The sequence below is a fragment of the Nerophis lumbriciformis genome, linkage group LG05 (genome assembly GCF_033978685.3).
Source record: "Nerophis lumbriciformis linkage group LG05, RoL_Nlum_v2.1, whole genome shotgun sequence".
In the NCBI taxonomy this organism is placed as follows: Eukaryota; Metazoa; Chordata; class Actinopteri; order Syngnathiformes; family Syngnathidae; genus Nerophis; species Nerophis lumbriciformis.
This window is the reverse complement of record NC_084552.2, coordinates 51,593,836-51,621,130: the sequence shown is the minus strand read 5'-3', so window position 1 is coordinate 51,621,130 and position 27,295 is coordinate 51,593,836. Positions and strand designations below refer to the sequence as shown.

Here is a 27,295-nt window from a genome sequence, read left to right as displayed (position 1 = left end):
ATACTATCGGGAGTCATTATTACCATTTATCGTTGCATCCCTAATTATAGTGTTTGATTTTACCCATAATACATTTAATATAGCAACCATAGCATGTTTTTTTTATTTTTTATCATTAACGCAGATCTCTCCACCTGCTGTTAGTGTGTGTGTGTACGTGCATACGGGACAGTTGTTAGCGCAAGTCATCTTATTCGGGCCAAACAACAATTTTTATTCAGTTTAATGTGTAATTGTAAAACATATAGACCAGTGGTTCTTAACCTGTGTTCGATCGAACCCTAGGGGTTCGGTGAGTTGGGCTTAGGGGTTCGGCGGAGGTCAAAACACACCCGACTCATCGTGTAAATAAAAACTTCTCCCTATCGGCGTATTACGGATACGGCAACAGCAGAAGTCACACTGATTTGCAGATGTGTAAATTGTTGTGAGTTTATGCACTGTGTTGGTTTTGTTCTTTGAACAAGGCGATGTTCATGCACGGTTCATTTTATGCACCAGTTATAAAACATGGTAACACTTTAGTATGGGGAACATATTCACCATCAATTAGTTGCTTATTAGCATGCAAATTAGTAACATATTGGCTCTTAACTAGTCATTACTAAGTACTTATTAATGCCTTATTCGGCATGGCCTTATTATAACCCTGGCCCTAACCCTCTAACCCTAACCAAATAACTCTAAATTAAGTCTTTGTTACTTAGAATATGTTCCCCTAGTGTCCAAAAAACTCTAAATTAAGTCTTTGTTACTTAGAATATGTTCCCCATACTAAGTGTTACTTTGTCTTGAATTTGAAAAAAAACAACATTTTATTTTTCACTAAAGAAGGGTTCGGTGAATGCGCATATGAAACTGGTGGGGTTTGGTACCTCCAACAAGGTTAAGAACCACTGATATAGATGCATATTTTTAGCATCCATCCATCCATTTTCTACCGCTTGTCCCTTTCGGGGTCGCGGTGGGTCGCTGGAGCCTATCTAATATCCATCCATCCATTTTCTACCGCGTATTCCCTTTGGGGTCGCGGGGGCGCTGGAGCCTATCTCAGCTACAATCGGGCGGAAGGCGGGGTACACCCTGGACAAGTCGCCACCTCATCGCAGGGCCAACACAGATAGACAGACAACATTCACACTCACATTCACACACTAGGGCCAATTTAGTGTTGCCAATCAACCTATCTAATATGTTCTTGTAAATTACTAATGGTAACAAATCCTGTCTTTGACCTTGAGGTGATGTCACAGTCCAATCAATTGATTCTATATTATTATTAAGTCTGACTCGAGGCAATAACATTTGTAATATTGTGAATCTGTGTACTATGTTTTGATCGTGTTTGTCTTCATTTAAACTTCCCAGGTGCCTTTAGATGGAAATGAGAAACATATTTACATGTCAAATGTCCATTAATTTGTATTGTAACTTTTTTAATAACCCAAATCTAAGTGGAAGAACATAAAACCGGAAAACCGGTTTGGTTCGTGAGAGTCGTAGAAATTTGCATGTAAATGTCTCTTGTTTTGAAGGCATTACCGGAAACCCCGCTTCTCCCGCTGGTAGGCTTGACAGGCAGAGGTCAGAAGAAGCAGAAGGGCTGAGCAAGCCGGAGGCAGCAAGACTGGAATAAACCTTGCAGTCTCAGCCTCAGCCTCAGCCTCATGCTTCGACTTGGACTCTTCTCCTCCGGTCTGTCGTCTCGGCTGCATTGTTGTTATCCTAATATTTAGCCGCAAAACCGGAAGGAGAAAAAAGAAGAGTGCCGAGTCATGGAGCTTTATTGCCTCGAGTCGGACTCGGTGGTGAAAGCCCAGCCTGACCCGAACATCCTCAATGATCACAGAGTGTTGCAAAGTTTATTAACAACCGAGGACAGGTTTTTACCTCAATGCTCATATATCCAGCGGTTCCAGAAGGAAATTCAGCCTTATATGAGACGAATGGTTGCAGGCTGGATGCACGAGGTTTGTGCCTGTTTTAATGCTAACAAGCTAACAAGCTATCTTCGTTGTTCATTATTTCCATGTTGCTGCACATTTTCATCCTCAAGTGGATGTTTTTTCTCCCCATTCGTGTGGACTGCTATGACAATTGGGTGAGGATGACTCACCAAAAGGCGTGGGAGAGTCGGAAATTCCACCACGAAGACAATTCAGCCTCTAAAAAGTAGCCTAGCTTGACTATTTACATTTGCTAGCAACTTTAAAATGACCTATTATAAAAAATTAAAAAAAACGTCCTCGAACCGCATGAGACACTCATCTCAATTTGTACAAAAAAAAAACACTTGTGCATTGCAATATTTTTTTTAAGCGCCCAGGGTTCACTGGAGGCAGCCTGCATGGCAAATTGGAACTTTTTGTCGGAATTGCATGTGCAATATTCACAAACGTCTTGACAAATCTATTTTAATGTTTGCAACAAGGAAGCAAAATGTCGAGGCGTGTTGCTTAACGACTTCCTATTGACCTTGTCGGACTTTGCAGAAAATGTGCATTATTGCACAGCTTTTTTGTATGAACCTCGTCTTTAACATCCATGTTGTTTCAAATGCGTGGATTAACATTTTCTATTTTTTATTTCCAGGTGTGTGAGGAGGAGAGGAGCAGTGAAGATGTCTTCCCTTTAGCCATTAATTATTTGGACAGATTCCTAGCAGTGATGCCCACAAGAAAAAGTTTCCTGCAGCTGCTGGCTGCTGTGTGCATTTTCCTGGCCTCCAAGTTAAAGGACAGCAGGCCGCTATCAGCAGAGAAGCTGTGCATGTACACAGACAACTCCATCACGCCTTCAGAACTGCTGGTAAGCAGACCCATTTCACTGTTGCAGGCAGGGGCAATCAATGCAGTTTCTTGATTGGAGGGGTCATATTCTAATGCTAATGCTTTCATGGGAAGCTTCCAATCTTCCTTTTAAGTGCTGTGTTAAAAAAATGGCCAGATTCTTGCTTGAGACTGGAGGAGTGTAATGCCATCTAGTGTTCAGACTGAAATTCCATAGATGCTAAGTCTATTTTCGTTGCACCAGAGCAAAGAAAAGCAAAAAAGATCCCAGTAATGGTTTAATTTGCATCAAAGTTGCTGTGTATTTATTAAATCATACAACTGATTAAAGTTTAAAAAGTTAAAGTACCAATGATTGTCACACACACACTAGGTGTGGCGAGATTATTCTCTGCATTTGACCCATCACCCTTGATCACCCCCTGGGAGGTGAGGGGAGCAGTGGGCAGCAGCGGTGGCCGCGCCCGGGAATCATTTTGGTGATTTAACCCCCAATTCCAACCCTTGATGCTGAGTGCCAAGCAGGGAGGTAATGGGTCCCATTTTTTATAGTCTTTGGTATGAACTCACAACCTACCGATCTCAGGGCGGACACTCTAACCACTAGGCCACTGAGTAGGTTAAACTTGATTAAACTTGGCCAAATTTTGATGTAACACGCCATATGTTTAATTAAACAAGTCCCATCCTATTGTGTTGCTCTACAGCTGTTTAGGGAAATGACAAGTGACTTATTTGATGGTCTGAGCCTACATATTCCTGGATATCCTCACAGGATGGCCTGAGGAGAGCCTGCTTCTTCAGCTGGACGATAGATGTGGGGTGGGTGGGGGCATCTGTCCAGGAAGTGAGCGCATTTGCTGCAAAGCTGCGCCGTGTTCATTCAGCAGACTCCACATTGGCTTAAAGCGGGTTAAATGCAAGCATGTGTGCATTAGGTTCGGTACTGCATGCTGTGACAGGTTGTCCATTATCTGCTTGATGTTGTTTATTGCCGCCTGTGGGCTTCACACAACCGGCAACAATTTTCATATTGTCAGAATAAAAAGGGCAAAAAGAGAGCCTGAATAATGTTTTTGCTTCATTCAACTTCTGGATGTGTGCCACTAGCATGAATGAAATCCTCAAAGGGGCCGTTAACTTCAATCGCTCGATGGCAAATATTTGCCCTTGATAACAGGAAGTACATTCACATTTGGCACCTCCCTCACTTATCTCTCTTTTTCCACTTATTTGAATCAGCGAAGATACGGCACACACACAGTGGTGTTAATTTGGGTCATGTTAAAAGTCAAATGACTCAATATCTTTTGAAACCTACACAGTGTCTCAAATGTTTGACACCAATGCACTTTTGGTGCTAATATGTCATTTATTCAGACAAATGCAAATTAGCATAAATACACCTGAAAATATGCCCATGTGAGTGTAAATGAGGCCAAAAAAAGTAGGTAGTTATGATAATACAAGGATGCATTGAATTTGTCTACACGTGTACTACAATAAGCAATTTAATTAATGTGTTATGTCTAGGGTCTTCAACTTATGTGCTCTATGACTGTGACTTTTGTTTATGATAAGCACTAACATTTATGGGACTCTTTTTACATTGGAATATTTACAACTGAAAACAAAGTTTATTTTGGAAAAGTTTGTAACTGCATCATTTTGTGTCATTCGATATGAACATGTAAAAATACTTAATGTTAGGCCTGGGCCATTAATACATTTTGCTGGATGATATATTGTCCCACGAAATCATTGCTAATGAACAATATTTTTTTAAGACCAAATGAAGCGCTAATGAAATCATAATACATAATAATAATGCACTTTACTATTTCAAACGCTATTTCTCATTATGTTTTACTATTGTAATTAGAAGGTCAAATTGAATTATCCAAAATAAGTAAACAAAAATAAAATGTACTCTCAATTTGTCTTTTGCACTTCAATAAATATTGAACAACTTGAAGTGTAGTTTTTTCCCCCAGTTGGAAAAACTAAGTCGGGTGTTTTTTGTCTTTTTTTGTTGCTATCACTTTCCAACGAATGTATATACTGGCTCATCTGTCCGTGTTGTTTGGCTCATCTTGCTCATTCGGTTTGAAGCTGAAATGTTCCCACACTGGAACATTTGGCTTTGCAATGATCTTATTTTCTCCTAAATTTCGTTACCTTGCGGGGCCTTTTCACGCTATTTGCGCATCCTGTGTGTGTGTAAGATAGCGCCCCCGCCCCGCTCATCAAGACAAAGATTGTCGACGACCGTTAATTTACTTCTTCTAGTGAATAAATGTGTTAAGTTGTTGAGAGCAATGCACAGAGTGAACCCTCTCGCACCCTAGAGACGTAAAAAAACTAAACACGGACATAATTACGACAATTTTACAGTTAATTTCCATATTGTTAATTGATTTGACTATTTGCTCATGTTTATTTAATGTATATATTGGTATGACCCTGCGACGTACTGCTGATAGCTCGCAAGTAAGGATGAAACGATTTGAAAATTTAATATGATTATGACCAAAAGTATAATGGTTTATTAATAAAGACAAAACGAGGTTTGCATGTACGGTTTATGTGATGTCATGCAGGTTCACTTCCTGTTGTAGACATGTCCATGTACACTATACATCTTCACATCTATCACTCTGTTCTACAGCCTGCAGGTTCAATGACACACTTGAGTATCTTAGTTGATCAGACAGCAAAAGTGTTTATACAAATTTAGATTGTCGTACGATGTTTGTAGTGGGGAAATACAATCAATGTCTTTTGTATTCATGTTAGCGTTTAAGCAAGCTAGCCATTAGTGCGCTAGCTTGCATCTTTGGTAAATGTGCAGTATCACCGGGCCCTGAGTTTATTGAAGTCTGTAATCAATTACAGGATTACGAGAATTTTTAATTCAAAACGGTGATACTGAACATGGGGGGTTTTACTGCGGTTTATCATTGAAACCGGTAATTGCCACATCCTTACTCGCAAGCTACCAGCTGGAGTGGAGACCCTTGCATTAGGTGCTCAACGACAAAACTAGCAACAAAAACGGCGGGTGAAGTGTCCAACAGTTGTACATTACAATTCCACTCCAGTCCTGTGGGGGCAGTAATACTCGGTACACAGTGATTGACACCTTCCAGGCAAATGCATGGTTCTCAATGACTATTTGATGTATCACGCGTCACACTTAGTCAGGGGTGTCAACGAGCTTAGCAGCAATATTTGTCGTAATCTTTTTACGATGTAGAAAGTCCAGTGGCGCATGTGCAGTCAGCGGTCGGGGCGCGGGGTGCTGCACACTATGGCTTGTGACAGGAAAGAAGGCGCTCGCTGCCTTGGAGCGGCTCGTCACATGTCGCCGTTGTGCACACAAAGGATGTGAGGAATGAGAAAGGCACGCAGATGATAAGATACTGAGGGCTTGTGGTGCGATAGAATAAAGGATTTAAAGGACTTGCTCAGTATGTTTACATGCTGTTGGAGGAAATTGGGTTTTTTATTTGCAACATTCCTCCGTCATCGATGCTTTGACCGCGACCCGAAAGTCTTGTCTTTTTTGCTCCTTTAGCTTTCGTGTGTTGCACAGCATCTGTGTCACGATTGTAATAATTGTACTGCATTTACATACTTTATTGTCCCTTTGGGAAATTCCAATCTTCAGCAGCTGACACAGATTTTATAAGTAAGGAAACATAAAACAAGATTTAAAAAAATAATTAATAGTACTAAGGGTGTCCCGATACAAATTTTTCACTTCTAATACGATACCGATATTAATCTGATACAATGTCTGAAATTTTACTTACTAATGTTGTAGTGTGTAAGTGTAAAAGTTTGATCAAGTGAAATTTGTCAAACAGAACAATGGTAGCTATGAAAAACACTCATCTATTTACTATCAATTGGCTGGAATGGACTTATGCTGTATTTAAATGGAAGTGGAGTGGTAATTGTTTTTTGGTGATACCAAGGGCCACAATAATTAAATTAAGCTCGTGATGCGAACACATTTGTTACTGGATACATTGTCATACGCTTCAGTCTTGGAGACTTTGTCTGTGTAAGTAATATGCAGCAATAATTGTTTGATACTTTTTTATATTGACCAATTTGCTCTTTTAGACCGCACCATTGTTCAATGAAGGTGCTATTGTGTGCTTAGCTGTTGTGTAGCTGCTAGCTCCTAGTAGCCTATGTATAGCCTTCCATGTTTACCTTTTTGTAAATGACTTGACTAAAATACAAGAAAAGACCAACCTGTGTGCTTATTTAAAGACAATTAAATGTTGACTGGCTGTCCAACTCTGTCTCGAAGTTTATATCAGACATTTTACATAAAATCCGTTTTTTTGGGGGGCTGATATCAGACCGATACTAATGTCGAATCGGAACACAATCAAGCTGTACACAAACTGTGTAGTTCAACTGTCTGTAGTCATTTTAGCTATTCAATTCTACAAATGTAAATCCTGATTTTCTTGCTTAGAATTGAGGTGGCTAAAATCTGGGATGTTTAGTTTTTCACAAACACACACACACCCGCACAGCCAAGATTTAAATTGCCAGGTAAAAAATGTGTGCAAAAAGGTCATGTCAAATTTTAACTGCTTTCGTTTCATTAGAAGAGAACTGTCTCGTCAAGCTGCTCTGTTGTATTTACACGCAACGATATATTCTCATTTCTCCTATTGTCTAACTTCATGGTCGTAAACTTTACCCACATCCCTGAAGCCAGTCATATACCTGTACAACCAGGCAATCAAGGTATCTGACAGAGAACCTGTGAGGTGGCATTACGAAACACAAGTTTTTTACATTAGAAGATTTTGTAAATTTTAGCACACTGAAATTGTTTTTTAAATGTCTAACTAATCATGTGCCACTGCTGGTCTCTCGTCTGACTGTCGGACGTCAAGGCTCTTGCAGACTTGACACTGAATCCTCAGTTAGTGGGGACTGTGTGGTTCCTAAGTTCAGAATATCTTTTAGACAATCCACCTTTTCTTCTAAACGGACCCAGACTGTGGAACACTCTTCCCACTAAATTAAAATTGCAATAAGACCTAAACCTCTTTACCTGACATCTGAAACTATGGCAGAAATCAGATAGAAGTTGTATACATTTTTAATGTATTGTACATTTTCATTCATTGTATATTTTGTAACATCCATCCATCCATCCATTTTCTACCGCTTGTCCCTTTCGGGGTCATATTAACACATATTCAGTATCCTGTGGACAGGTGTTAAAAATGAGCATTTTCTTGCAATAACACTTAAGGCAGTGCATCTGGTTTGTCCAATGTAACTGTTATGTCCATATCAAATAAATCAGGTGGTTTGTTTGATTATTATACTTCTGAAAGACACTTGAAGAGGTTTTTCTGCCGTTCTTCTTTTGACGGGGACTAAGAATAAGCAAGTTAAAATGGACAAAAATACCAGGGCAGCAAAGCCAACTCGCCCTGGTCGGCTTTGGGTTAGGGAGAGTAAGATGGTAGTGTCGGCCATCATGCTGACAGTGCAGCGAAGAATTCTTGAGTAAAAGGACAGCATTTTTGTGACGCGATTAAATCGTCATTTAACAGTCCCTCCAGGATTTCGCAAGGTCACCAATTCACAGAAAAGTAACCAATAATAACCAACAATAATATTTTTCCAATTTTTGTTGAAATCCTGTGCTTTTTGAGGTTAAGGTTTCAAGGAACACCCGAAACATTGATAGCAAACTCACAAAGTTAATTCCATGGTATTGCCTCAAAACAACTCTTTGAAAAAGCTGCTGCAAATTTTGGCATTTTGGGCTACAACATTTTAAAAAAGCCAGCGAAATCCTGGAGGGACTGATTTACAAACTGGATTGCATATTTAGTGTGGGTCCAGTTTGCGACGGCATCGTTTCTCCAAACACACCTGGGTTGAGCAGACATGCAGAGTAACAAGGCGCTTGCAAAAAGCGACCGTATTTACATAGCCACCTACTGTAGCCTAGGCAGCGGTAGTTGGTGTGCAGCGACTGATTCATGTGTCACCTGGATGTTTCAGGATTGGGAGCTGGTGGTGCTGGGCAAGTTGAAGTGGAACATGGCGGCGGTCATTCCCAACGACTTCGTGGAGCACATCATACACCGGCTGCCCCTCCCCAAGGAGAAGGTGGCCATGGTCCGCAAGCACACGCAGACCTTCATCGCACTATGCGCCACAGGTAGTCCCACCTTGACCTAACCCTCGGTCTTCACCAAGACCCCCCTGCCCCCAACACACTGAAAGCTTTCCCACGCGTGCAAGCATTCCCCCGTCATGAGTCATCATACATGTGACCTAGTTCTCGCCTCTCCTATCCCACAATAGCTGACTTCACTGCGCTGCAGGCCCTGGAAATCACCGTGTCCATCCTTCTCCTATCCTATCACACCAACTCCTCCTCTCCTCCTCATCCGTGTTATTTGTTGACAGGGAAGCCTCCAGGTTGAAAAAGTCATGGCGACGATCCCGTGATCTCCCTTCCTTTCTTCCTTCCTGCTCGGCCTCGTGTCCAAAATAAACATTTTTTTCCCCCTTCAGTTTTTCCTCTCTCTCTGTTGTCTTATAACATTCCCCTGCCTGTGCTTGGAATCTCACTAATATTTTCATATCCTGGACAGCAGCGCTGATCCGACGCTCAGTTTAACGTCACGCTTTGTGTGCCGCCGCCGCCTTCTCCCTGCTAACTCAATGGCAGGAAATGCAGCAAAGGAGGTCACTTGGGTGCAATAAAGACCCTCCCATCAGCCAGAGACCGTTATTGCCTTGATGTAGCCTCACAGTTAACTTTATGTATGTATGCACATTTCCTATCACCATTGTTGTGACCTAAATTATCAGTTATCGCGATATTGTTTAATGTGCTCAAAAAGTACTTCTACACAGACTGAAATCCATTGACCAAGTATTTAAAATGAATAGACAGTGTTAGAAAGCCTGCTATTTTACATGTTTTGTGTTTATTGCTTATCGTTCACAATCTTTAGGGACAAGAACACAAGTCTTTTTATTTTTTTTAATTATTTTTTTTAATTCTCAAGATGATTAAAACGCTTCTAAGATGTGGCTAACGGGAGTCACCATCGTAGCCTTCAAAGCCCACTAAAACAACTTCAAAATCCTTCATCAACGCATTATGTACACACTGCAAGTATATTGCTGTGTTCCATTTACCTGGGAAGTGGGAAGTCGTAGCTGGGAACGACATCACAGCCGAGTTGTGAGCGTTCCAGTTACGATGTCGGAAATCAAGATGGCCACATCCAGGAAAGCTATTTTGGTGCTTGCCTTGTCTAAATACAAACAACTTATTAAAAAAATATGGACTCTTCCTGCAACCGTCAAACACGGTGGATGAAAATAAAACACAGATGCTATTGCTAGCGATGTAGAACGCACATATCATATGAAATAAATGTAGTTTACACTACAGTGAAGTTACAAAATATAAATGTACAATACATTGTATATGGCTGATTTACTGCGACAAAAACTAATCAGAAGTGCTAAGTACGTATATTAAAGAAGCGGATATAATTGTTTACATCCATAGCAGCCATCTTTGAAATAAACTCGGGGATGGTTAGAATGCTGCAACTTTCCGAGTCAAAAATCCGACCTTGAGGGGTGTTCCAGTTGAAATATTGACTAGGAACTCGGAAATTCAGACTTCTCAGTACAAATGGAACTCAGACAGGTTCATAACAATGTGTACAATATTTTCAGTATTTTGGTCATTTTAGGCATTACGGGAACTTATTTATTTGGCACATTTATTTCTGTTCCCATAGCAAAGCACTTCCGACTTCCGGCAATAAATGTGTCTTCCTACTTTCAGAAACATCTGTTTTTATCATGGCAGACTTTGTAACGACGACGAAGATTGCTATTTTTGGGGCAAATGATGATTCATAACTTTATATTTTTGAACCTGAATATACGGTGGATGAACTGCTGGTTATAGAAGCGAGCACAAAGAAAGTGTGAAACGTTGGAGCAGACGGAAACTGAGAGAGTCAGAAATCCGGCGTAGATTGAAGCTGCAAATGTGGAACTTGGAGCCAAGCTATGCCGACATAAATGGCGTGCTTACCCAAAATCAACTGGAAAAAACGTCCCATCTTGACCAAACATAATAATATTGATCATGATACATGCAGCACATCATGCTTGTTTGTACTCTGTCAAGTTAGCAGTGTACAAACAAAACATGAAATGTGGGCTAATACTTTACAGATACTGTAATATAATTGTTCATGTTTTTCAGTCAGTACATATTGGTGGTGTGTTGTGCATTACAAACACAAAAGACATTAGTTGCTGACGCAAGAAGCTAGCTTACAGCTAATGCTGTCGTACGGCGATGTGTCACTATGCTAGAAAAATAGTACTTCAGTGTTCTTACAATAAAGTTTCTACAGCTTGGTTATTATACAGGTTACGGAACTTAAATTAAGTATTGTTGCCGGTTTTTGGATGCATTGTTAAAGTAATTTAGAGGCAGAATGGATTGCTCCCATTAGCTACATTGCTCGCCACCTAGAAAGAGCCGATTATCACAAATATTAGAATGCTAATAAAAAAATGTTTTGACTTCTTGTCTCTCATAAAACATTTTTAACAATAGGCACAACTCCAAATAAAGTGTCGTTCCCCTTTTAACAAGCATGTGTGCTTCAACAAGAGACAAAAAAAGTTGTATTTCTGGACATATTTGTTTTGCTTTAGTTTTTTACTTTCTTTTTGTCCCCCCCTACATAGAGATGGGCACAGAGTTTTGTACTTTTATAGGTACCGAACAAAGTCGGTCTGTACCCCTGTGTATCGATTCACGTAAAATCAAATGGTACCATATTTTGATAGCTTTTCTTACACGTGACGCCACTTCCGGTTGCAGACTGCGCACTTGCTTAAACACTTGGCGGGCAAACAAGTGTATTTGTAGCGGACTGCCTCCAGTTAATGTTGTACTTTTCCTTGCCAACAAAGTAGGGATGTACCTATACAAACATTTCATATCACTGTCATTATCACGGTGTTGTTGAATGTGCTCAAGAAGTGCTCATACACACTTACAACCAAGTTTTATTAAAAGAATAAATAGCCACACAATATACTTTCTTGGCAGAAGAAATATGTTGTATAATAATATTGTTTTGGCTACTCAAGAGCCATATATTTTTTATGTTTAAGTATGTTAACTTCTTCCGTTTTAATTTGTAAACTTTTGTGTGTTTTTAATAATAAAGAAAACGCATGTTGGGTACGTCACATCCGGTTTATGTGATATGACACACATTCACTTCCTGTTGTCATATTGCTTTGAGTATTGATCAATATGTCTGTCTGAGAACACAGCCTGTAGGTTTTATGTACACAATTGAATATCTTAGTTGCTCAGACAGTATGAGTTTAGACTAGGGAATGTTGTTGTTTTGTATTAGAAAAATAGATGGATAGATAGATAGATAGATAGATAGATAACTTAAGACGATTATGTATCTTGTGTTCATGTTAGCACTTAAGTTAGCTAGCGCTAGCTTGCTTTTCCAGTAAATGAGCAGTGTCACCAGTGCTTGAGTTTATCAATGGCATTCATCATGGTTTTACGATCATTTTAATTAAGAACCGTAACACTAAAAGTTGGAGGTTTTACCAAAGTTTGTCATATTGTTTATCGTCACATCCCTACAACAAAGCAAGCACGCCTGATAGAAAGTTCTCAAAAGTAAGGCTTCACTTTTAAAAATACACTATATCGATGCTAATTCACATTGGATATGCTATACACATGATAACAATTAGCATTAGCGATTATACATGATTTCAACACCTCTAAATTTGGTATTGAAATCTACAACTAAGATGCATGTTACAATCAAACAGCTGTTGTGTAGTGAGTACAATACTTACAGTATAAATACTTTTGTAGGACTCAACAAAATACAAGACTGGGCACATTCGATTTAATCTGAAATTAATGCTTTCTTGCAAATGAGACTCAGAAGATACAAAATAAACAAACTGGAAAGTACGTTTATCATCAGATCACTTTTAAATGTTAAAAAGGATTTTATTATTAAGCAAATTAACATTGATTACTACATGAACACACAAAAAAGTAACAAAAATTGGTACTGTTGAGTACCAGATTCAGATTAAATGTGAAAGGTACCCATCTCTACTCCCACAGCATCTATAAAAATATACTGCACACGCGTCATGGCCTTTTAAGCCAAATGTGACCCAATATCCCCAACTCGTCACCCCAAATAGATTGTCGTTTTGTATATACGTATATATATATATATACTGTGTATATGGGTGTGTTTTAGTGGTTTGTGCCTGCTTCCTGTAAGCGGCCACAGTGAGCAAAGAGCGCGGCAGACTGCTGTGGTTGCACAGTAATGTTAATGTTTGGCAGTTTTATAAGTAGTCTTATGAACAGCTGGTTCTGGGACAAGCAAGAAGGCTCACGATGGCTCGGACACACATTCATCATTAGGTTATTCAAGTTGCAAGTTCAAAATGCAAGTTTTTATTGCAGGAATTTTGTAGAAGGCCTCGTTTTAAAATGTTAGCGCCTTCATTCAACGTGTCCGACTTTTTTTCTCCGCAAAGGATTAATAACATGAAGCACTTAAGAGAAGAAGCCACAGGGAGACGCTCGTGTGGAAGCAGAAATACGTTTGTATATAAGTATTCAGGTATAATATGAATCTGTTTAACGAGAACAGTCCTGAAGAAGCCAGTTTTAATTGTCACATGACCCCTCAGCTTGTCGCCTTTTAGGTGAAAACTATCAGACTTAACACTGAAATAGGGCTGCAATGATTGATTAAACCGATTAATTTGATTCAGTTTTCCCCAGATTGCTAATACACTTGTGGCCGTGAAGGCGTGGCTAGGGGCGTGGTCTATATGATGTTCTCATAATTTGCATGATCTGCCATGATGCATATATTTTCTTTTAAAATGTTAAAAAATTATATGTATTTCTTAATTAATGTATTTTTTCTTATTTTGCTTTATTTTTCAGTTGTTTATTGTACAATGTACTTTTGAGAATTTCTAAAGTTTGTAGAGACTTTCTTTTAGTGACTTTTTCTTCATTAAAAACGGCTATAAACAAAAATCGATTATTTTTCTGGTATTATTGAAGACTGTACTCGTGTTTAGAGACTCTTTACTTTTGTCGCTGGATGTCCACGACGAACATAGAGCACATGGATTTAAATGGGTGTAATTCTGAATTTTATATGGTGCTTTAACCATATTGTGACCATGTGTGTTGACTTTTTGTGTTGGTTGCATTTTTTTTCCCTTCGCACCATGACTAGGGAAGGTTGTTTGGATTGGGTCATATATTAATGAAATGAAATAAGTAAACATTTATGGTCATTGACCTGAATTGCTCACATTGTCCACAAGATAGTGGCAAATTTGCAGCAATTAGATTGTCAGATGTTTAAAATTGATTTGGAAACACCCTGGTGGCCAGATTCTTTATTAAAACTCATGACATCACGTGGGCCAAACTTAGGACGTCGACACCACTGGCTTACGTCATCACATTTGGTTTTGGAAGTGCTGTTTCGCCGGCTGAATTCTCGGTGCATTACTAGTCAATAGTGCGCAAATATTAGTCTATATATATCCATTCATACATTGTTACATTTGTTTTCATGTAAAACTCCCTCATTTTTAAAGGTAGAGCAGCTTTTATTTTGCCGGAACGGGCCGCCATGATCATGTAGGGGAAACGCTGCCATTAGGAAAAAAAGCGAAGATTCATATTGTGGTGTTTTTGTTAATCATTTAATGAGTGTAACTAATAATTTATTAAATATGGACCGCAAGGAGTGCCTGGAACTTTAAATATGCGGACATAGTTTCCACATGTCCTCTGCAATAGAGTGTACATAAGTGCAGTGGTATGTGTGTGGCAGTGAACAGTGTTTTATTCTTTCTGTTTACTATTGCAAACATGTTAAAAGTGCAATTAAAATGTTAAATGTTTATTTATTAGAAGAAAGAATGAAGGTTAGGACAGGTAGAACAATGGTTTCTTTAAACTATTTTCCCTATTGAGTGTTTTATTTGATTAATCGAACAAACTCCATTACTAAAACAATCAATAGCTGCAGCCTTACCCTAAAACTCAATTCTTATGTTTTAATTTAAATTAAGACTAAAATTGAGTTCTGCATGACATTGTATGCTTCCAACTAGAGATTAAATGATATGAACATGTCATATCAAAGTTAACGTGACCAACATTATTGCGGTATTGTTGAATCCGCCTATAAAGTACTTCTAATTCTTATATAATGTGCACTATTGAATAGCTTGGTTGCTCAGACAGCAATGTGTTTAGACAAGTTTAGATTGGGATACTTGGTTTCTTAAAAGGGAAAGACGAAATGTGTCTTGTTTTCATGTTAGCATATTAGCTCATCAAAGCACTGTTAATTGTTGGGAGTTTACTGCCTTTTATCATTAGGTATTGTTTAGCATTACACCCCTACTTCCAACTTTATGGAACAGTTTGGGGAAGTGCAAAAAGGTGTTTGGTGTGGAAGAACTTGACCTGTAACCTCCCAAATGCTCACATTTTCCCACAGACGCGTGACAAAATCTTGTGACAGAGTGGAAGCAATGTGCGTGCGTGCGCTCTCCAAAAAGGGCGAATAACTGTCGGGTTTTAGGCTTGTGTTGCTTCAGTAGTCTGTGCAACATCCATCCGTGTGCGTTCAGGCCCTTCTGCACGTGCACTGCAAGGACTCGTTCCCAGAAGCCCAGGCGCGGGCGGCAAGTCTGTGGATTCCTGCCCTGTTTTTCTAATCATGACTTTTTCTCCAAGGGGGGAAAACATACAAATTTCCCCCTGTTTTGGAAATTCAGACCCTGGGAAAGTGAAGCGCTGCTGCTGTGCGACTCTTTGCTTAAATAATCTTCTCCTTCTTCTACCAGACGACGGGCTTGCCATGAACCCTCCCTCCATGATCGCCAGCGGCAGCATGGGGGCCGCCGTCTGTGGCCTGCAGCTGGACCACAGCGACCAGAGACTGGCTCGAGATAACCTGACCGACCTGCTTGCCAAGATCACCAACACAGAAGTGGTAAGCGAGTGTAGACAATACGAGAAGAGGAGCGATTCTGAGCTGTTTATCCTTTGCTGCTATAAAGAGCAGCGGCAGAGCGGGAATGTCTCCTTAAAACTCCAAGCCCACATTCTTGCGGTCCCACACATGCAGTTTCTGCTGGGGAGCGCTTTGCCCCTCCTAATGGAGAAACATGCTCACCACAGAGATCACTTTTTTTTTTAAGTACATAATGTTAAATAGTGTAGTTTGGACCACTTTTTGGCAGGCAATCAATTATCGAAGCAATCAGAGGTTGAACCCGGAGTCTTAATTCTTCATCTTAGCAAGACATTTTTAATGCAGTTGAGGCCTGCTATTATAGCCGCCATCTTTTCTAACTTGTCTACCTCCTGTATGTTTTTTTCACCCCCACCTTATTATCTTTGCAGCTGTGGAGGGGCACAGGTAGTGGGAGGGTAAACACTGACACAAACAAGCGTCGCAAAGTGGTAGAATGGCGATCGCTCCTCGCCAATTACATACAAACCCCGTTTCCATATGAGTTGGGAAATTGTGTTAGATGTACATATAAACGAAATACAATGATTTGCAAATCCTTTTCAACCCATATTCAATTAAATGCACTACAAAGACAAGATATTTGATGTTCAAACTCATAAACTTTATTTATTTTTTTGCAAATAATAATTAACTTAGAATTTCATGGCTGCAACACATGCCAAAGTAGTTGGGAAAGGGCCTGTTCACCACTGTGTTACATGGCCTTTCCTTTTAACAACACTCAGTAAACGTTTGGGAACTGAGGAGACACATTTTTTAAGCTTCTCAGGTGGAATTCTTTCCCATTCTTCCATTGTGGTATTTTAGGCTTCATAATGCGCCACACATTTTCAATGGGAGACAGGTCTGGACTACAGGCAGGCCAGTTTAGTACCCGCACTCTTTTACTATGAAGCCACGTTGATGTAACTCGTGGCTTGGCATTGTCTTGCTGAAATAAGCAGGGACGTCCATGGTAACGTTGCTTGGATGACAACATATGTTGCTCCAAAACCTGTATGTACCTTTCACCATTAATGGCGCCTTCACAGATGTGTAAGTTACCCATGTCTTGGGCACTAATACACCCCCATACCATCACAGATGCTGGCTTTTCAACTTTGCGCCTATAACAATCCGGATGGTTCTTTTCCTCTTTGGTCCGGAGGACACGACGTCCACAGTTTCCAAAAACAATTTGAAATGTGGACTCGTCAGACCACAGAACACTTTTCCACTTTGCTTGAGTCCATCTTAGATGAGCTCAGGCTCAGCGAAGCCGACGACGTTTCTGGGTGTTGTTGATAAACGGTTTTCGCCTTGCGTAGGAGAGTTTTAACTTGCACTTACAGATGTAGCGACCAACTGTAGTTACTGACAGTGGGTTTCTGAAGTGTTCCTGAGCCCATGTGGTGATATCCTTTACACACTGATGTCGCTTGTTGATGCAGTACAGCCTGAGGGATCGAAGGTCACGGGCTTAGCTGCTTACGTGGAGTGATTTCTCCAGATTCTCTGAACCCTTTGATGATATTACGGACCGTAGATGGTGAAATCCCTAAATTCCTTGCAATAGCTGGTTGAGAAAGTTTTTTCTTAAACTGTTCAACAATTTGCTCACGCATTTGTTGACAAAGTGGTGACCCTCACCCCATCCTTGTTTGTGAATGACTGAGCATTTCATGGAATCTACTTTTATACCGGCCCTGCGATGAGGTGGCGACTTGTACAGGGTGTACCCCGCCTTCCACCCGATTGTAGCTGAGATAGGCTCCAGCGACCCCAAAGGGAATAAGCGGTAGAAGATGGATGGATACTTTTATACCCAATCATGGCACCCACCTGTTCCCAATTTGCCTGTTCACCTGTGGGATGTTCCAAATAAGTGTTTGATGAGCATTCCTCAACTTTATCAGTATTTATTGCCACCTTTCCCAACTTCTTTGTCACGTGTTGCTGGCATCAAATTCTAACGTTAATGATTATTTAACTATTATTAAATGTTTATCAGTTTGAACATCAAATATGTTGTCTTTGTAGCATATTCAACTGAATATGGGTTGAAAATGATTCGCAAATCATTGTATTCCGTTTATATTTACATCTAACACAATTTCCCAACTCATATGGAAGCGGGGTTTGTACAATAACTGTCGCATTTCAGAAACTAACTGTCAAAATAGAAGAAAAGAAAGACAATAGACTGAATTCACAAACTCAACACTTGCAGCACATATAATAATCAATGCGTTTGCTCCTCGCCAGTTTTGTAAAACAACTCAGTCAAAATAGAAGACAATTGGGTGACTCCAAAACAATACAAATAGCCGAAAGGATGCAAAAATAATTTACTGCAATCACTCCTCGGTTTTTAATGTAGTTACCTATTCCTGGTGTGCAAAAAGGCAGTGAAGCAATCCAAGTCAAAACCTGCGGCATATGACACCTCCCCTGTATGAGCAAGCATGCAGCAGGTTTTTGATTTTGTCGATGGTTTTCGAGTCATACTACTCTTCTAATGAGTTCTGTCAGAAAAAGGAGACTATTTCCTACAACTGGCAAGGAGCAATCGCATAAATCATGACACGTGCATCAGGTTTTGACTTGGACCGTTTGAGTCACTTGCTTTTTATATAAGTTGTTTAATAAAATGTGACATTATCGTATATAACTGATAAAGAGCAGTCAAATTAATTATTACATATACCGCATGTTTTGACTTCCTATCTCCATGGGGTCCTACTGAATTATTTTTAAAAAAGATCAAATTTATTGTATGACATGTGCTGTCGGTTGTGACTTCTTTTAGAAAAAGGTGACTATCGTTTACAACTGGTGAGGAACAATAGCAGAAATTATCCCGCATCTATTCAACTTAATGTATTGTTTTGGAGTCACCTACTCTCTTCTATTTTGACTGAGTTGTTTTATAAAAGCTGTCGGTTATGGCATATAACTGGCAGGGAACGATCACATTTTTACACGTGTCGCAGGTTTGGACTAGGTTGATTGTTTCACAGCCTTTCTGCTCTATATCAATTGACTGCTTTTAGAAAAACGTGCTTAAAACTGAGGAGCTATCGCAGTAAATTGTACTGAATTATTAATTTTTTTTAAGTCACATTTATTGTAGGACATGTGCTGCTGGTTGTGACTTATTTTAGAAAAAAATTGGTGAGGAGCAATCGCAGTCATCTTTTTTTTTTTTATAAAAGCTGTATATGACTGAGGAGGAGCGATCACATGAATTATATATGTAACTAGTGATATGTTATAACTGTCACTTTTTCTGGAAAAAAACTCAATAGATGTCAAAATAAGCCACAAAGTCCCAAATTGGTAGCTCAAAGAGTTGCCTTGTAAATAAACAAAGCAAAGCTATGTGGTTTAATGAAAGCAGAAAAGTTGGAGACAATTGTGACCTGCGAGGTTTACTTTAAAATATCTTTTTACTTTCTTTTGTTGCTTTTTTGGAAGCTTGTCCAAGTAAAACTTAGCAGCAATGTTTAGCTCACAATCAACGCTCATCAACAGCGACCTCGTCCTGTGCCGCCCGGAGCGCCGCCAATCCTAAAAAGGCCACACTTCTGAGGAGCGCCGCCGCCGAGCTTTGTGGTCTCATTGCTATGGCGACGTGGGCCCCACAGCCTCCTCCGCCGTCACAACAGGCAGCTTCATCGGGTTCCAATTACCCGTACATTTCAAAGGAATGTTATGTGAACCTCCTTTGTCCCCCCTTTGCGAGTGGCGGTGCATTCTTGAAGCAGCCGGCTCGCGGCCGACCCGCGACCTCCCACGTCTGCGAGTGAGGGAGAGAAGGTGGTGTGGGGGGCGGGGGAGTTTAAAAGACAAGCTGTCCAATAACATCCGCTCACACTGTCCTATATTGACTTTTTACACCCCAAACCGTGTGGAGGTGGGGTGGGGTCTTCTGGACCTCCACTGGGACAAGCGATGGCTAAGGACCTCATCACAGGTCTCATGTGGCTGGTAGCATTGTTCTGGACCACCTAGCTCCGCTTTTATAATTCCCAGCTGGTATGCCGTGCATGTGACTACATTGTTCTTTCATGAGCCCTTCAGGTGTAAAATGTGTCGTGAATATGTTGACAGGTTTCGTCGAACATTTACATGACAAAGCAAGTTAGAATTTACAGCATTTTCTGCACTTTTACAAAATCCTTTCTGGCGCCCCTGTGTTTTGTGGTCAAAATGCTTTGTAAGACATTGAGGTTTGCACAATATTGAGGATATAGATGTTAATTTGGCCACCTACAAAATGCGGGAAAGGTAAACGGGGAGGACCATTATCGTGACAATACGCTTTGATGACACATTCTCCCTGTGTTTTGACAGCAACAAGCAAACGTCCGTGTCCTCAATGCAATGTCAAGTCCTCGCTAGTGAACTAGCGGCTAACGTCCCTCCATAGTGCGAGTCACTAACCCTCTACTCCATTGCGGCGAATAAACATTTCTTTATCACCAAAAGACAAGGAATAGCTAAACATGTTACATTACACACCGTAGGTGGATACAATAAGCCATTCTAATTTCATGTAAACTCTTGGATGTAAACAAGGGTGGGTGAATCGTTACAAATATTGACAGTAATGATACCAAATATAATATCAGTATATGGTCAAAACTACAGTGATTAGGTAGATATTTTTTATTATTACAATTTGTTCTTTTTTTCTTTTTTTTAAATTATTGTTACAAGCTCAGGAAACAAGTCCCTGGACAAAGGAGGACTTAAAACAAAGGATTTAAATCTGAGCTAATAGTAGTATTTATTATGACTGCACGATTAATCGACATTGATTGGACACAGAGGTTTTAATTAGCGTGATAAATAACCGCAAAAGGCGGAGGTTTTTTTTTCCTTCTGCCCTCACCAGCATTTGAGTGACAAGACATGTTCGCCATTCAGAACTGTTAGCCTCGCATTTATTGCGTCCTGGCCAATCAAAAGTGTTTAAGGAAACAGCATGTTTGTGTGCGCTGCAATGTAGGAAGCCTAATAACAACTTGTTCCTTGGAAAAAGTTTTAATGGTGACTAGGCCTGGGCCCATTGTCAATAAGTCAATCAATCCAACAATAAATCAAAATGAAGTCGAAATACTTTGCAGTCATTGATAAATTGCTATGTCCGTGTGTGTTTGTTTTGTTAGTCTCCCGCTTCAAACAGGGAGAAAGAGGTCTGCATCGCTCTCAGCACCTGAGCACGTTTATTAACACACAGGAAGCACAAACGTTGCCTCCCTACTCGCGACTCACTTGTGAGAAGTTCCGCAAAGAAACACAAATTAGGAAGAAACAATATGATTATAAAGCCAGATGTCCCATTGTGGGAATATTTCAGCTTCGAATTGGCTGGGAAATATGAGCCCATCAGCACAGACAAACGAGCGAGAATGGCCAAAAAAACCTGGACAATCCGACGTAACTTTTTAGTTCAAAATGTATTCAGATTAAATTTGAGAGATGAGAGTCCACTTTTTTTTTTTTTTTTTTTTAAGATCAAATTACAGTACAATGGTAAACAAAAATACAATAATTTGAAAGAGTTTATACATTTTTTAAATGGTTACCTGCATTATTATATATTACACTTCAAACACTGAATAGTTTTTATTGATTATTTCTACCGTTTTAAGACCATTATGTAGACTAAAGCTCTGAGTTTCTGCATAAAGCCAAATATTTTTCAAAGTAAATTCTTGCATATTCTAATTGTGGCATCATGAGACAAGAATATGTTCATTGACAGTCTAAAAGTAACATGTCTTCCCTCACTCGTTATTTTCACAGTTTTATGCATCTATGTATAAATATAAAAATCGTACATTGAATCGCTTTTGCAATTGTGGAGAGAAAAATCGCAATTAGGGTTTTTTCAAAATATGCAGCCCGAGTATTTGTTTCGTTTTTTTTGCACTATTGACTTTATTTTGCTCAAAATATTGTAGGTAAAAAAAAAAAAAGAGAATAGTCCATCCCATCCATCCATTTGCTACCGCTTATTCCCTTCGGGGTTGTGGGGGTCGCTGGAGCCTATCTCAGCTACAATCGGGCGGAAGGCGGGGTACACCTTGGACAAGTCGCCACCTCATCACAGGGCCAACACAGATAGACAGACAACATTCACACTCATATTCACACACTAGGGCCAATTTAGTGTTCCCAATCAACCTATCCCCAGGTGCATGTCTTTGGAGGAAGCCGGAGTACCCGGAGGGAACCCACGCAGTCACGGGGAGAACATGCAAGCTCCACACAGAAAGATCCCGAGCCCGGGATTGAACTCGGGACTACTCAGGACTTTCGTATTGTGAGGCAGACGCACTAACCCCTCTCTACCGTGCTGAAAAAAAAAAGAGAATAGTAATCCAAATATTTAATTGATAGCCTGTTTATGTCTCATTATAATTGTGATCAAAAATGTAATTATCCATCCATCCATTTTCTACCGCTTGTTCCTTTCGGGGTCGCGGGGGGTGCTGGAGCCTATCTCAGCTGCATTCGGGCGGAAGGCGGGGTACACCCTGGACAAGTCGCCACCTCATCGCAGGGCCAACACAGACAACATTCACACTCACATTCACACACTAGGGCCAATTTAGTGTTGCCAATTAGTGATCTTGAAAATGTGAAGTATCAATATCTGCCAACTCTGACTAACTCAGCATCTCTTAGCATGTTGACTAACTCTTAGCGTGTCGGTAAGTCTCGGCGTGTCGCCAACTCCTAGCATCTGTTAGCGTGTTGACCAACTCTTAGCATGTTGACTTACTCTCAGCATCTCTTAGCGTGTCAACCAACTAAGCATGTTGACTAAGTCTTGGCGTGTTGACTAACTCTTAGCATCTCTCAGTGTGTTGACTAAACCTCGACGTGTCGACCAACTCTTACGGTGTTGACTAAGTAAGTCTTGGTGTGTTGACTCTCGGCATCTTCCAGCTTGTCGACCGAACTCTTAAGCGTGGTGTATACTCTCGTGTCATGTAACTTGCGTAAGCGACGTCGTCTTGCCCCCTCCCCCTGCGTAGTTTACGTGCACTTCCCAAAAATCTGAGGTTGACGCAGACCGCAGAGCTGGGATTGGTCAGCTTTTGAAGAAGAGGTTCTTGACCACAGGCGAGCTCCGACTTTGTCCCGGAAATGCTGAAATTATTGTATGAAATAAAGCAACAGCGATTAAACATTTGCATGAAAATGGATATTATGTACTTTTTATCTCTGTGCGCTCTAAAAATAATTACTGAATGCGGCGTTTTTCTTATAGCGGTGTTGTTGCATCACAAAATACAAGTCCGACACTCTTAACTTTTATTGCCAAACCTCAGGAACACATGACCATACACATCAACATCGGCATGTCGTTACAATAGTTAAGTTTTATTTTCAATTACATGACAGCTCGGTCTTGCCCCATGTCCCATCGACCGAATAGTGTTGCAAATAATAGCGTCCTCTGTTCAGATGTTGCACATCTTCACGAAGGTATTTTCTTCTGGTTTATAAGTAAAACGTCCATTAATAGTAAACTGATGATTCTGACTGATTAGTTCCAGTGTGGACAAAGATTTAGATGTGGTCATCGTCTCTCTTTACAAGAAAGTAAATATCTAGTCAACGACAGATGCGGTGGCTCCCTTAGTGTTTAAGAAAATTACAAGGTTGGCGCCACCCCCCATGTACAGTTAGGTCCATAAATATTTGGACATTGACACAATTTTCAGTATTCCAGCTCTGTACAACACCACAATGGATTTGAAATGAAACAATCAAGATGTGCTTTAAGTGCAGACTTTGAGGGTATTTACATCCAAATCAGGTGAACGGTGTAGGAATTACAACACATTTTATATGTGCCTTCCACTTTTTAAGGGACCAAAAGTAATTGGACAATTGGCTACTCAGCTGTTACATGGCCAGGTGTGTGTTATTCCCTTGTTTTTTTTTCATTTATTTCATTTACAAAGAGCAGATAAAAGGCCTAGATGGCATTTGAAGTGTGGTATATTCATTTGGAATCTGGGGAGGTCATCTCTTAATATGATGTCCAAAGAGCTGTCACTATCAGTGAAGCAAGCCATCATTAGGCTGAAAAATCAAAACAAAGTCATCAGATAGATAGCAAAAACATTAGGTGTGGCCAAATCAACTGTTTGGTACATTCTTAAAAAGAGAGAACACACTGGTGAGCTCAGCAACACCAAAAGACCTGTCAAGAAAAAGCCCTTCACAACAGTTGGCCAGATGAAGAAAAGTCTCCAGGAGGTACGTGTATCTGTGTCCAAGTCAACAATTAAGAGAAGACTTCTCCAGAGGAAATACAGAGGGTTCATCACAAGGTGTAAACCATTGGTGAGCCTCAAAAACAGGAAGGCCAGATTAGAGTTTGCCAAGAAACATCTAAAAGAGCCTGTGCAATTCTGGAACAACATCTTATGGACAGATGAGACCAAGATCAACTTGTAGCAGAATGATGGAAAGAGAAGAGTATGGAGGAGGGAAGGAACTGCTCAAGATCCAAAGCATACCACCTCATCAGTGAAGCATGGTGGTGGTAGTGGCATGCATGGCTGCCAGTGGATCTTGATCTCTTATATTTATTGATGATGTGACAGCTGACAAAAGCAGCAGAATGAATTCTGAAGTGTTTGAGGCAATATTATCTGCTCATATTCAGCCAAATGCTTCAAAAGTCATTGGACGGCGCTTCACAATGCAGATGGTCAATGACCCCAAGCATACTGCGAAAGCAACCAAATAGTTTTTTAAGGCAAAGAAGTGGAATGTCCTGCAATGGCCAAGTCAATCACCTGACCTGAATCCAATTGAGCATGAATTTCACTTGCTGAAGACAAAACTGAAGGGAAAATGCCCAAAGAACAAGCAGGAAGTGAAGACAGCTGCAGCAGAGGCCCGGCAAAGCATCACAAGGGACCAAACCCTGCGTCTGGTGATGTCTGTGTTCCACACTTCAGGCTGTCATTGACTGCAAAGGATTTGCAACAAAGTATTAAAAAATGACAATTTTATTTATGATTATATTAGTTTGTCCAATTACTTTTGGTCCCTTAAAAAGTGGAAGGCACTTATAAAATGGGTTGTAATTCCTACACCGTTCACCTGATTTGGATGTAAATACCCTCAAATTAAAGCTCAAAGTCTGCACTTAAAGCAGATCTTGATTGTTTCATTTCAAATCCATTGTGGTGTTGTACAGTGCTGGAATACTGAAAATTGTGTCAATGTCCAAATATTTATGGACCTAACTGTATATCAATCAAGACGCCGTCAGAGGGACGCAAGCTCCCCGACACGAGAGTATAATCCAGCCTTTAGCGTGTTGACTAACTCTCAATATGTGTTGCAGGACTGTTTGAGGGCGTGCCAGGAGCAGATCGAGCGCGTGCTGGCCGCCAGCCTGCAGCAGGAGAACCGGGCCGGCGGGGGCACCAAGTCAAGGGAGCAGCAGGACCAGTCTAGCACCCCGACAGACGTGCGCGACGTCAATTTATGAACTCCAATGACAATCTATGAACTCTTAGCGATTAATAAATTTCTCCTTTTTGTTCTCCCGCCCTTCACCCACACCCTCACCTGTTTTGTACGTGCCACATTTAATCAAACAAGGTATTTAAGAATCTTGAAACTTGATAGTGCCTTAGGTTTGCCAGTGCGGAAACCTGAATATATTTTCATACTTGAAGAAAAATAGCTTACTGTTATGAAATATATATATTTCCTTTGACAACCAAAAAACTGATAGTGTATATGAGCTAGTATTTAGTTATGTTACTCGTTTAGCATTTAAAGCATACAGTTATTCAGTCAGTTTAATCCAGGGGTTCCTCCTGAGCGTTGTAGGCCAGAGGAGCGCCCTGGCCGGTGGCGTCCTCCATCTAGTCTAGCACCTGTAGCGCTGCTACGAGTCACGCGGAAGCGGAGCAGCAGGCTGGGCCTGCTCACACAGGAAGTCGTTACGTTGGCGATCCGGGACGAGCTAGCATGTCGGTTTGCGGAGAAAGGATGAGTCGCAGGTTGTGTGACGGTGGCGAAGGGCACACGCAGGTTTTGTGAGGCGGGTTTGGTGTTGTGACAAGCGAGGAGAAAAGGCTAAAGGTGTGGATGGATGCTTGGCCAAAAGGCAGGAATGTAAGCTAAAAGTCTCTGCAGGGGGAAGAAGAATTCCAGGTTCTGATGTCCTGGAATGCTGTTTAGCTCTGCTGCAGTTCCTCCTATCACCACTTAATGGAATATTAGAGCGAGGCGGGATAGGAACGATATTGATGCACTTTGAAAACACTCCTTAAGAATGGTAAGGGGATGGTGGTCGAGGAGAAGTCCTTTGGTTTATTAGGGTCTTTTATTTTGTTGTTTTTGGTTTCGGTTAGTTTTTTCTTTTAAGTTATTTGATTTTCTTTGTTTTTTGGGGGGCTGGATTCCCACGGGGTCATGAAAGCTTCGACAACACAGAATATTTCTCTGGAACATACACTAAGAAAAGACAAGTCAATCATAGACTTAATTTTTTTTAATGTTTATTTAACCTTACTTGAATTGTTCATTTATTCATAGCCAAACTTTCTTATAGTTCTGAATAACCTGTGTTCCTATTTTACTCTTGTCGGCTCGTTCTGTTTGTGCCATTATACAATGAATGAGGTCAACGTAAAAAAAAAAGAAATGCCACATTTTTTGGGTCATTTGTGGGGGGTGGGTGGAACCCCAATGGTTTTTTTTTATGCTTTAATCCTGAAAAAAAAAAGTGTATGCTTTGAAAAATGGGAAAGAGCTGATTCCAAAGTGACACGTTTATACACGTCATTCTCTTGCTGCTACAAAGCTTTTCTTTTCTAGTCTTAAACAAAGATGCCTAATTGTGATTCAGTCGTTTGCTGCTATTATACATGAGTTTTTGTTGTATACTTACGAGTCTTGGCTTTTTTGTTGTGTGTTTTATGAGTGTACTGGATGGAAGGTCACAGTTTGGTGCGGGACTGGAAGTACTCTTGGATTAGCGTGTGTTGTATTCTTTTATCGTTTATCCTTATAATCAGTTGTATCTTTTGCTGCTTACCTGGTTATTGTTTGTGTACCTCAGGTTAAATTAGGGCGTTACCTCATCACATTCGTCACACTTTCTGAATTTTGGGGGACGCTTCATCTTTTCTTTACTTTTTTTTTTTAATAAAAAAATGTCTACCAAATTCCCCCAAAAAATAAATAAACCAAAACATTTCATATGTGTGGTGCTGCTCAAAACACGCCCTGTACTGTAAGATGCATCCAAAAGAACAAAGTTGTTTTTCT

The 27,295-nt window shown here is 40.3% G+C and overlaps 1 protein-coding gene across 1 annotated transcript; it reads left to right on the top strand.

The window, feature by feature from the left end:
* Positions 1-1,553: 1,553 nt before the first annotated feature.
* Positions 1,554-27,219, top strand: LOC133606055 (G1/S-specific cyclin-D2-like). Its single transcript, XM_061959581.1, has 5 exons — positions 1,554-1,970; positions 2,593-2,808; positions 8,844-9,003; positions 15,795-15,943; positions 25,356-27,219. Exons 1-5 carry the CDS (start codon positions 1,776-1,778, stop codon positions 25,500-25,502), a joined length of 867 nt encoding a protein of 288 aa, XP_061815565.1. The 5' UTR covers positions 1,554-1,775; the 3' UTR covers positions 25,503-27,219.
* Positions 27,220-27,295: the final 76 nt, after the last annotated feature.

What these genes read in the sequence shown, in the direction of transcription:
- LOC133606055 (XM_061959581.1), top strand. Translation starts at nt 1,776, where the DNA reads ATGGAGCTTTATTGCCTCGAGTCGGACTCGGTGGTGAAAGCCCAGCCT. An exon ending in TTGCAGGCTGGATGCACGAG is followed by an intron (nt 1,971 to 2,592) that starts GTTTGTGCCTGT and finishes TTTTATTTCCAG; the next exon opens with GTGTGTGAGGAGGAGAGGAG. An exon ending in TCACGCCTTCAGAACTGCTG is followed by an intron (nt 2,809 to 8,843) that starts GTAAGCAGACCC and finishes TGGATGTTTCAG; the next exon opens with GATTGGGAGCTGGTGGTGCT.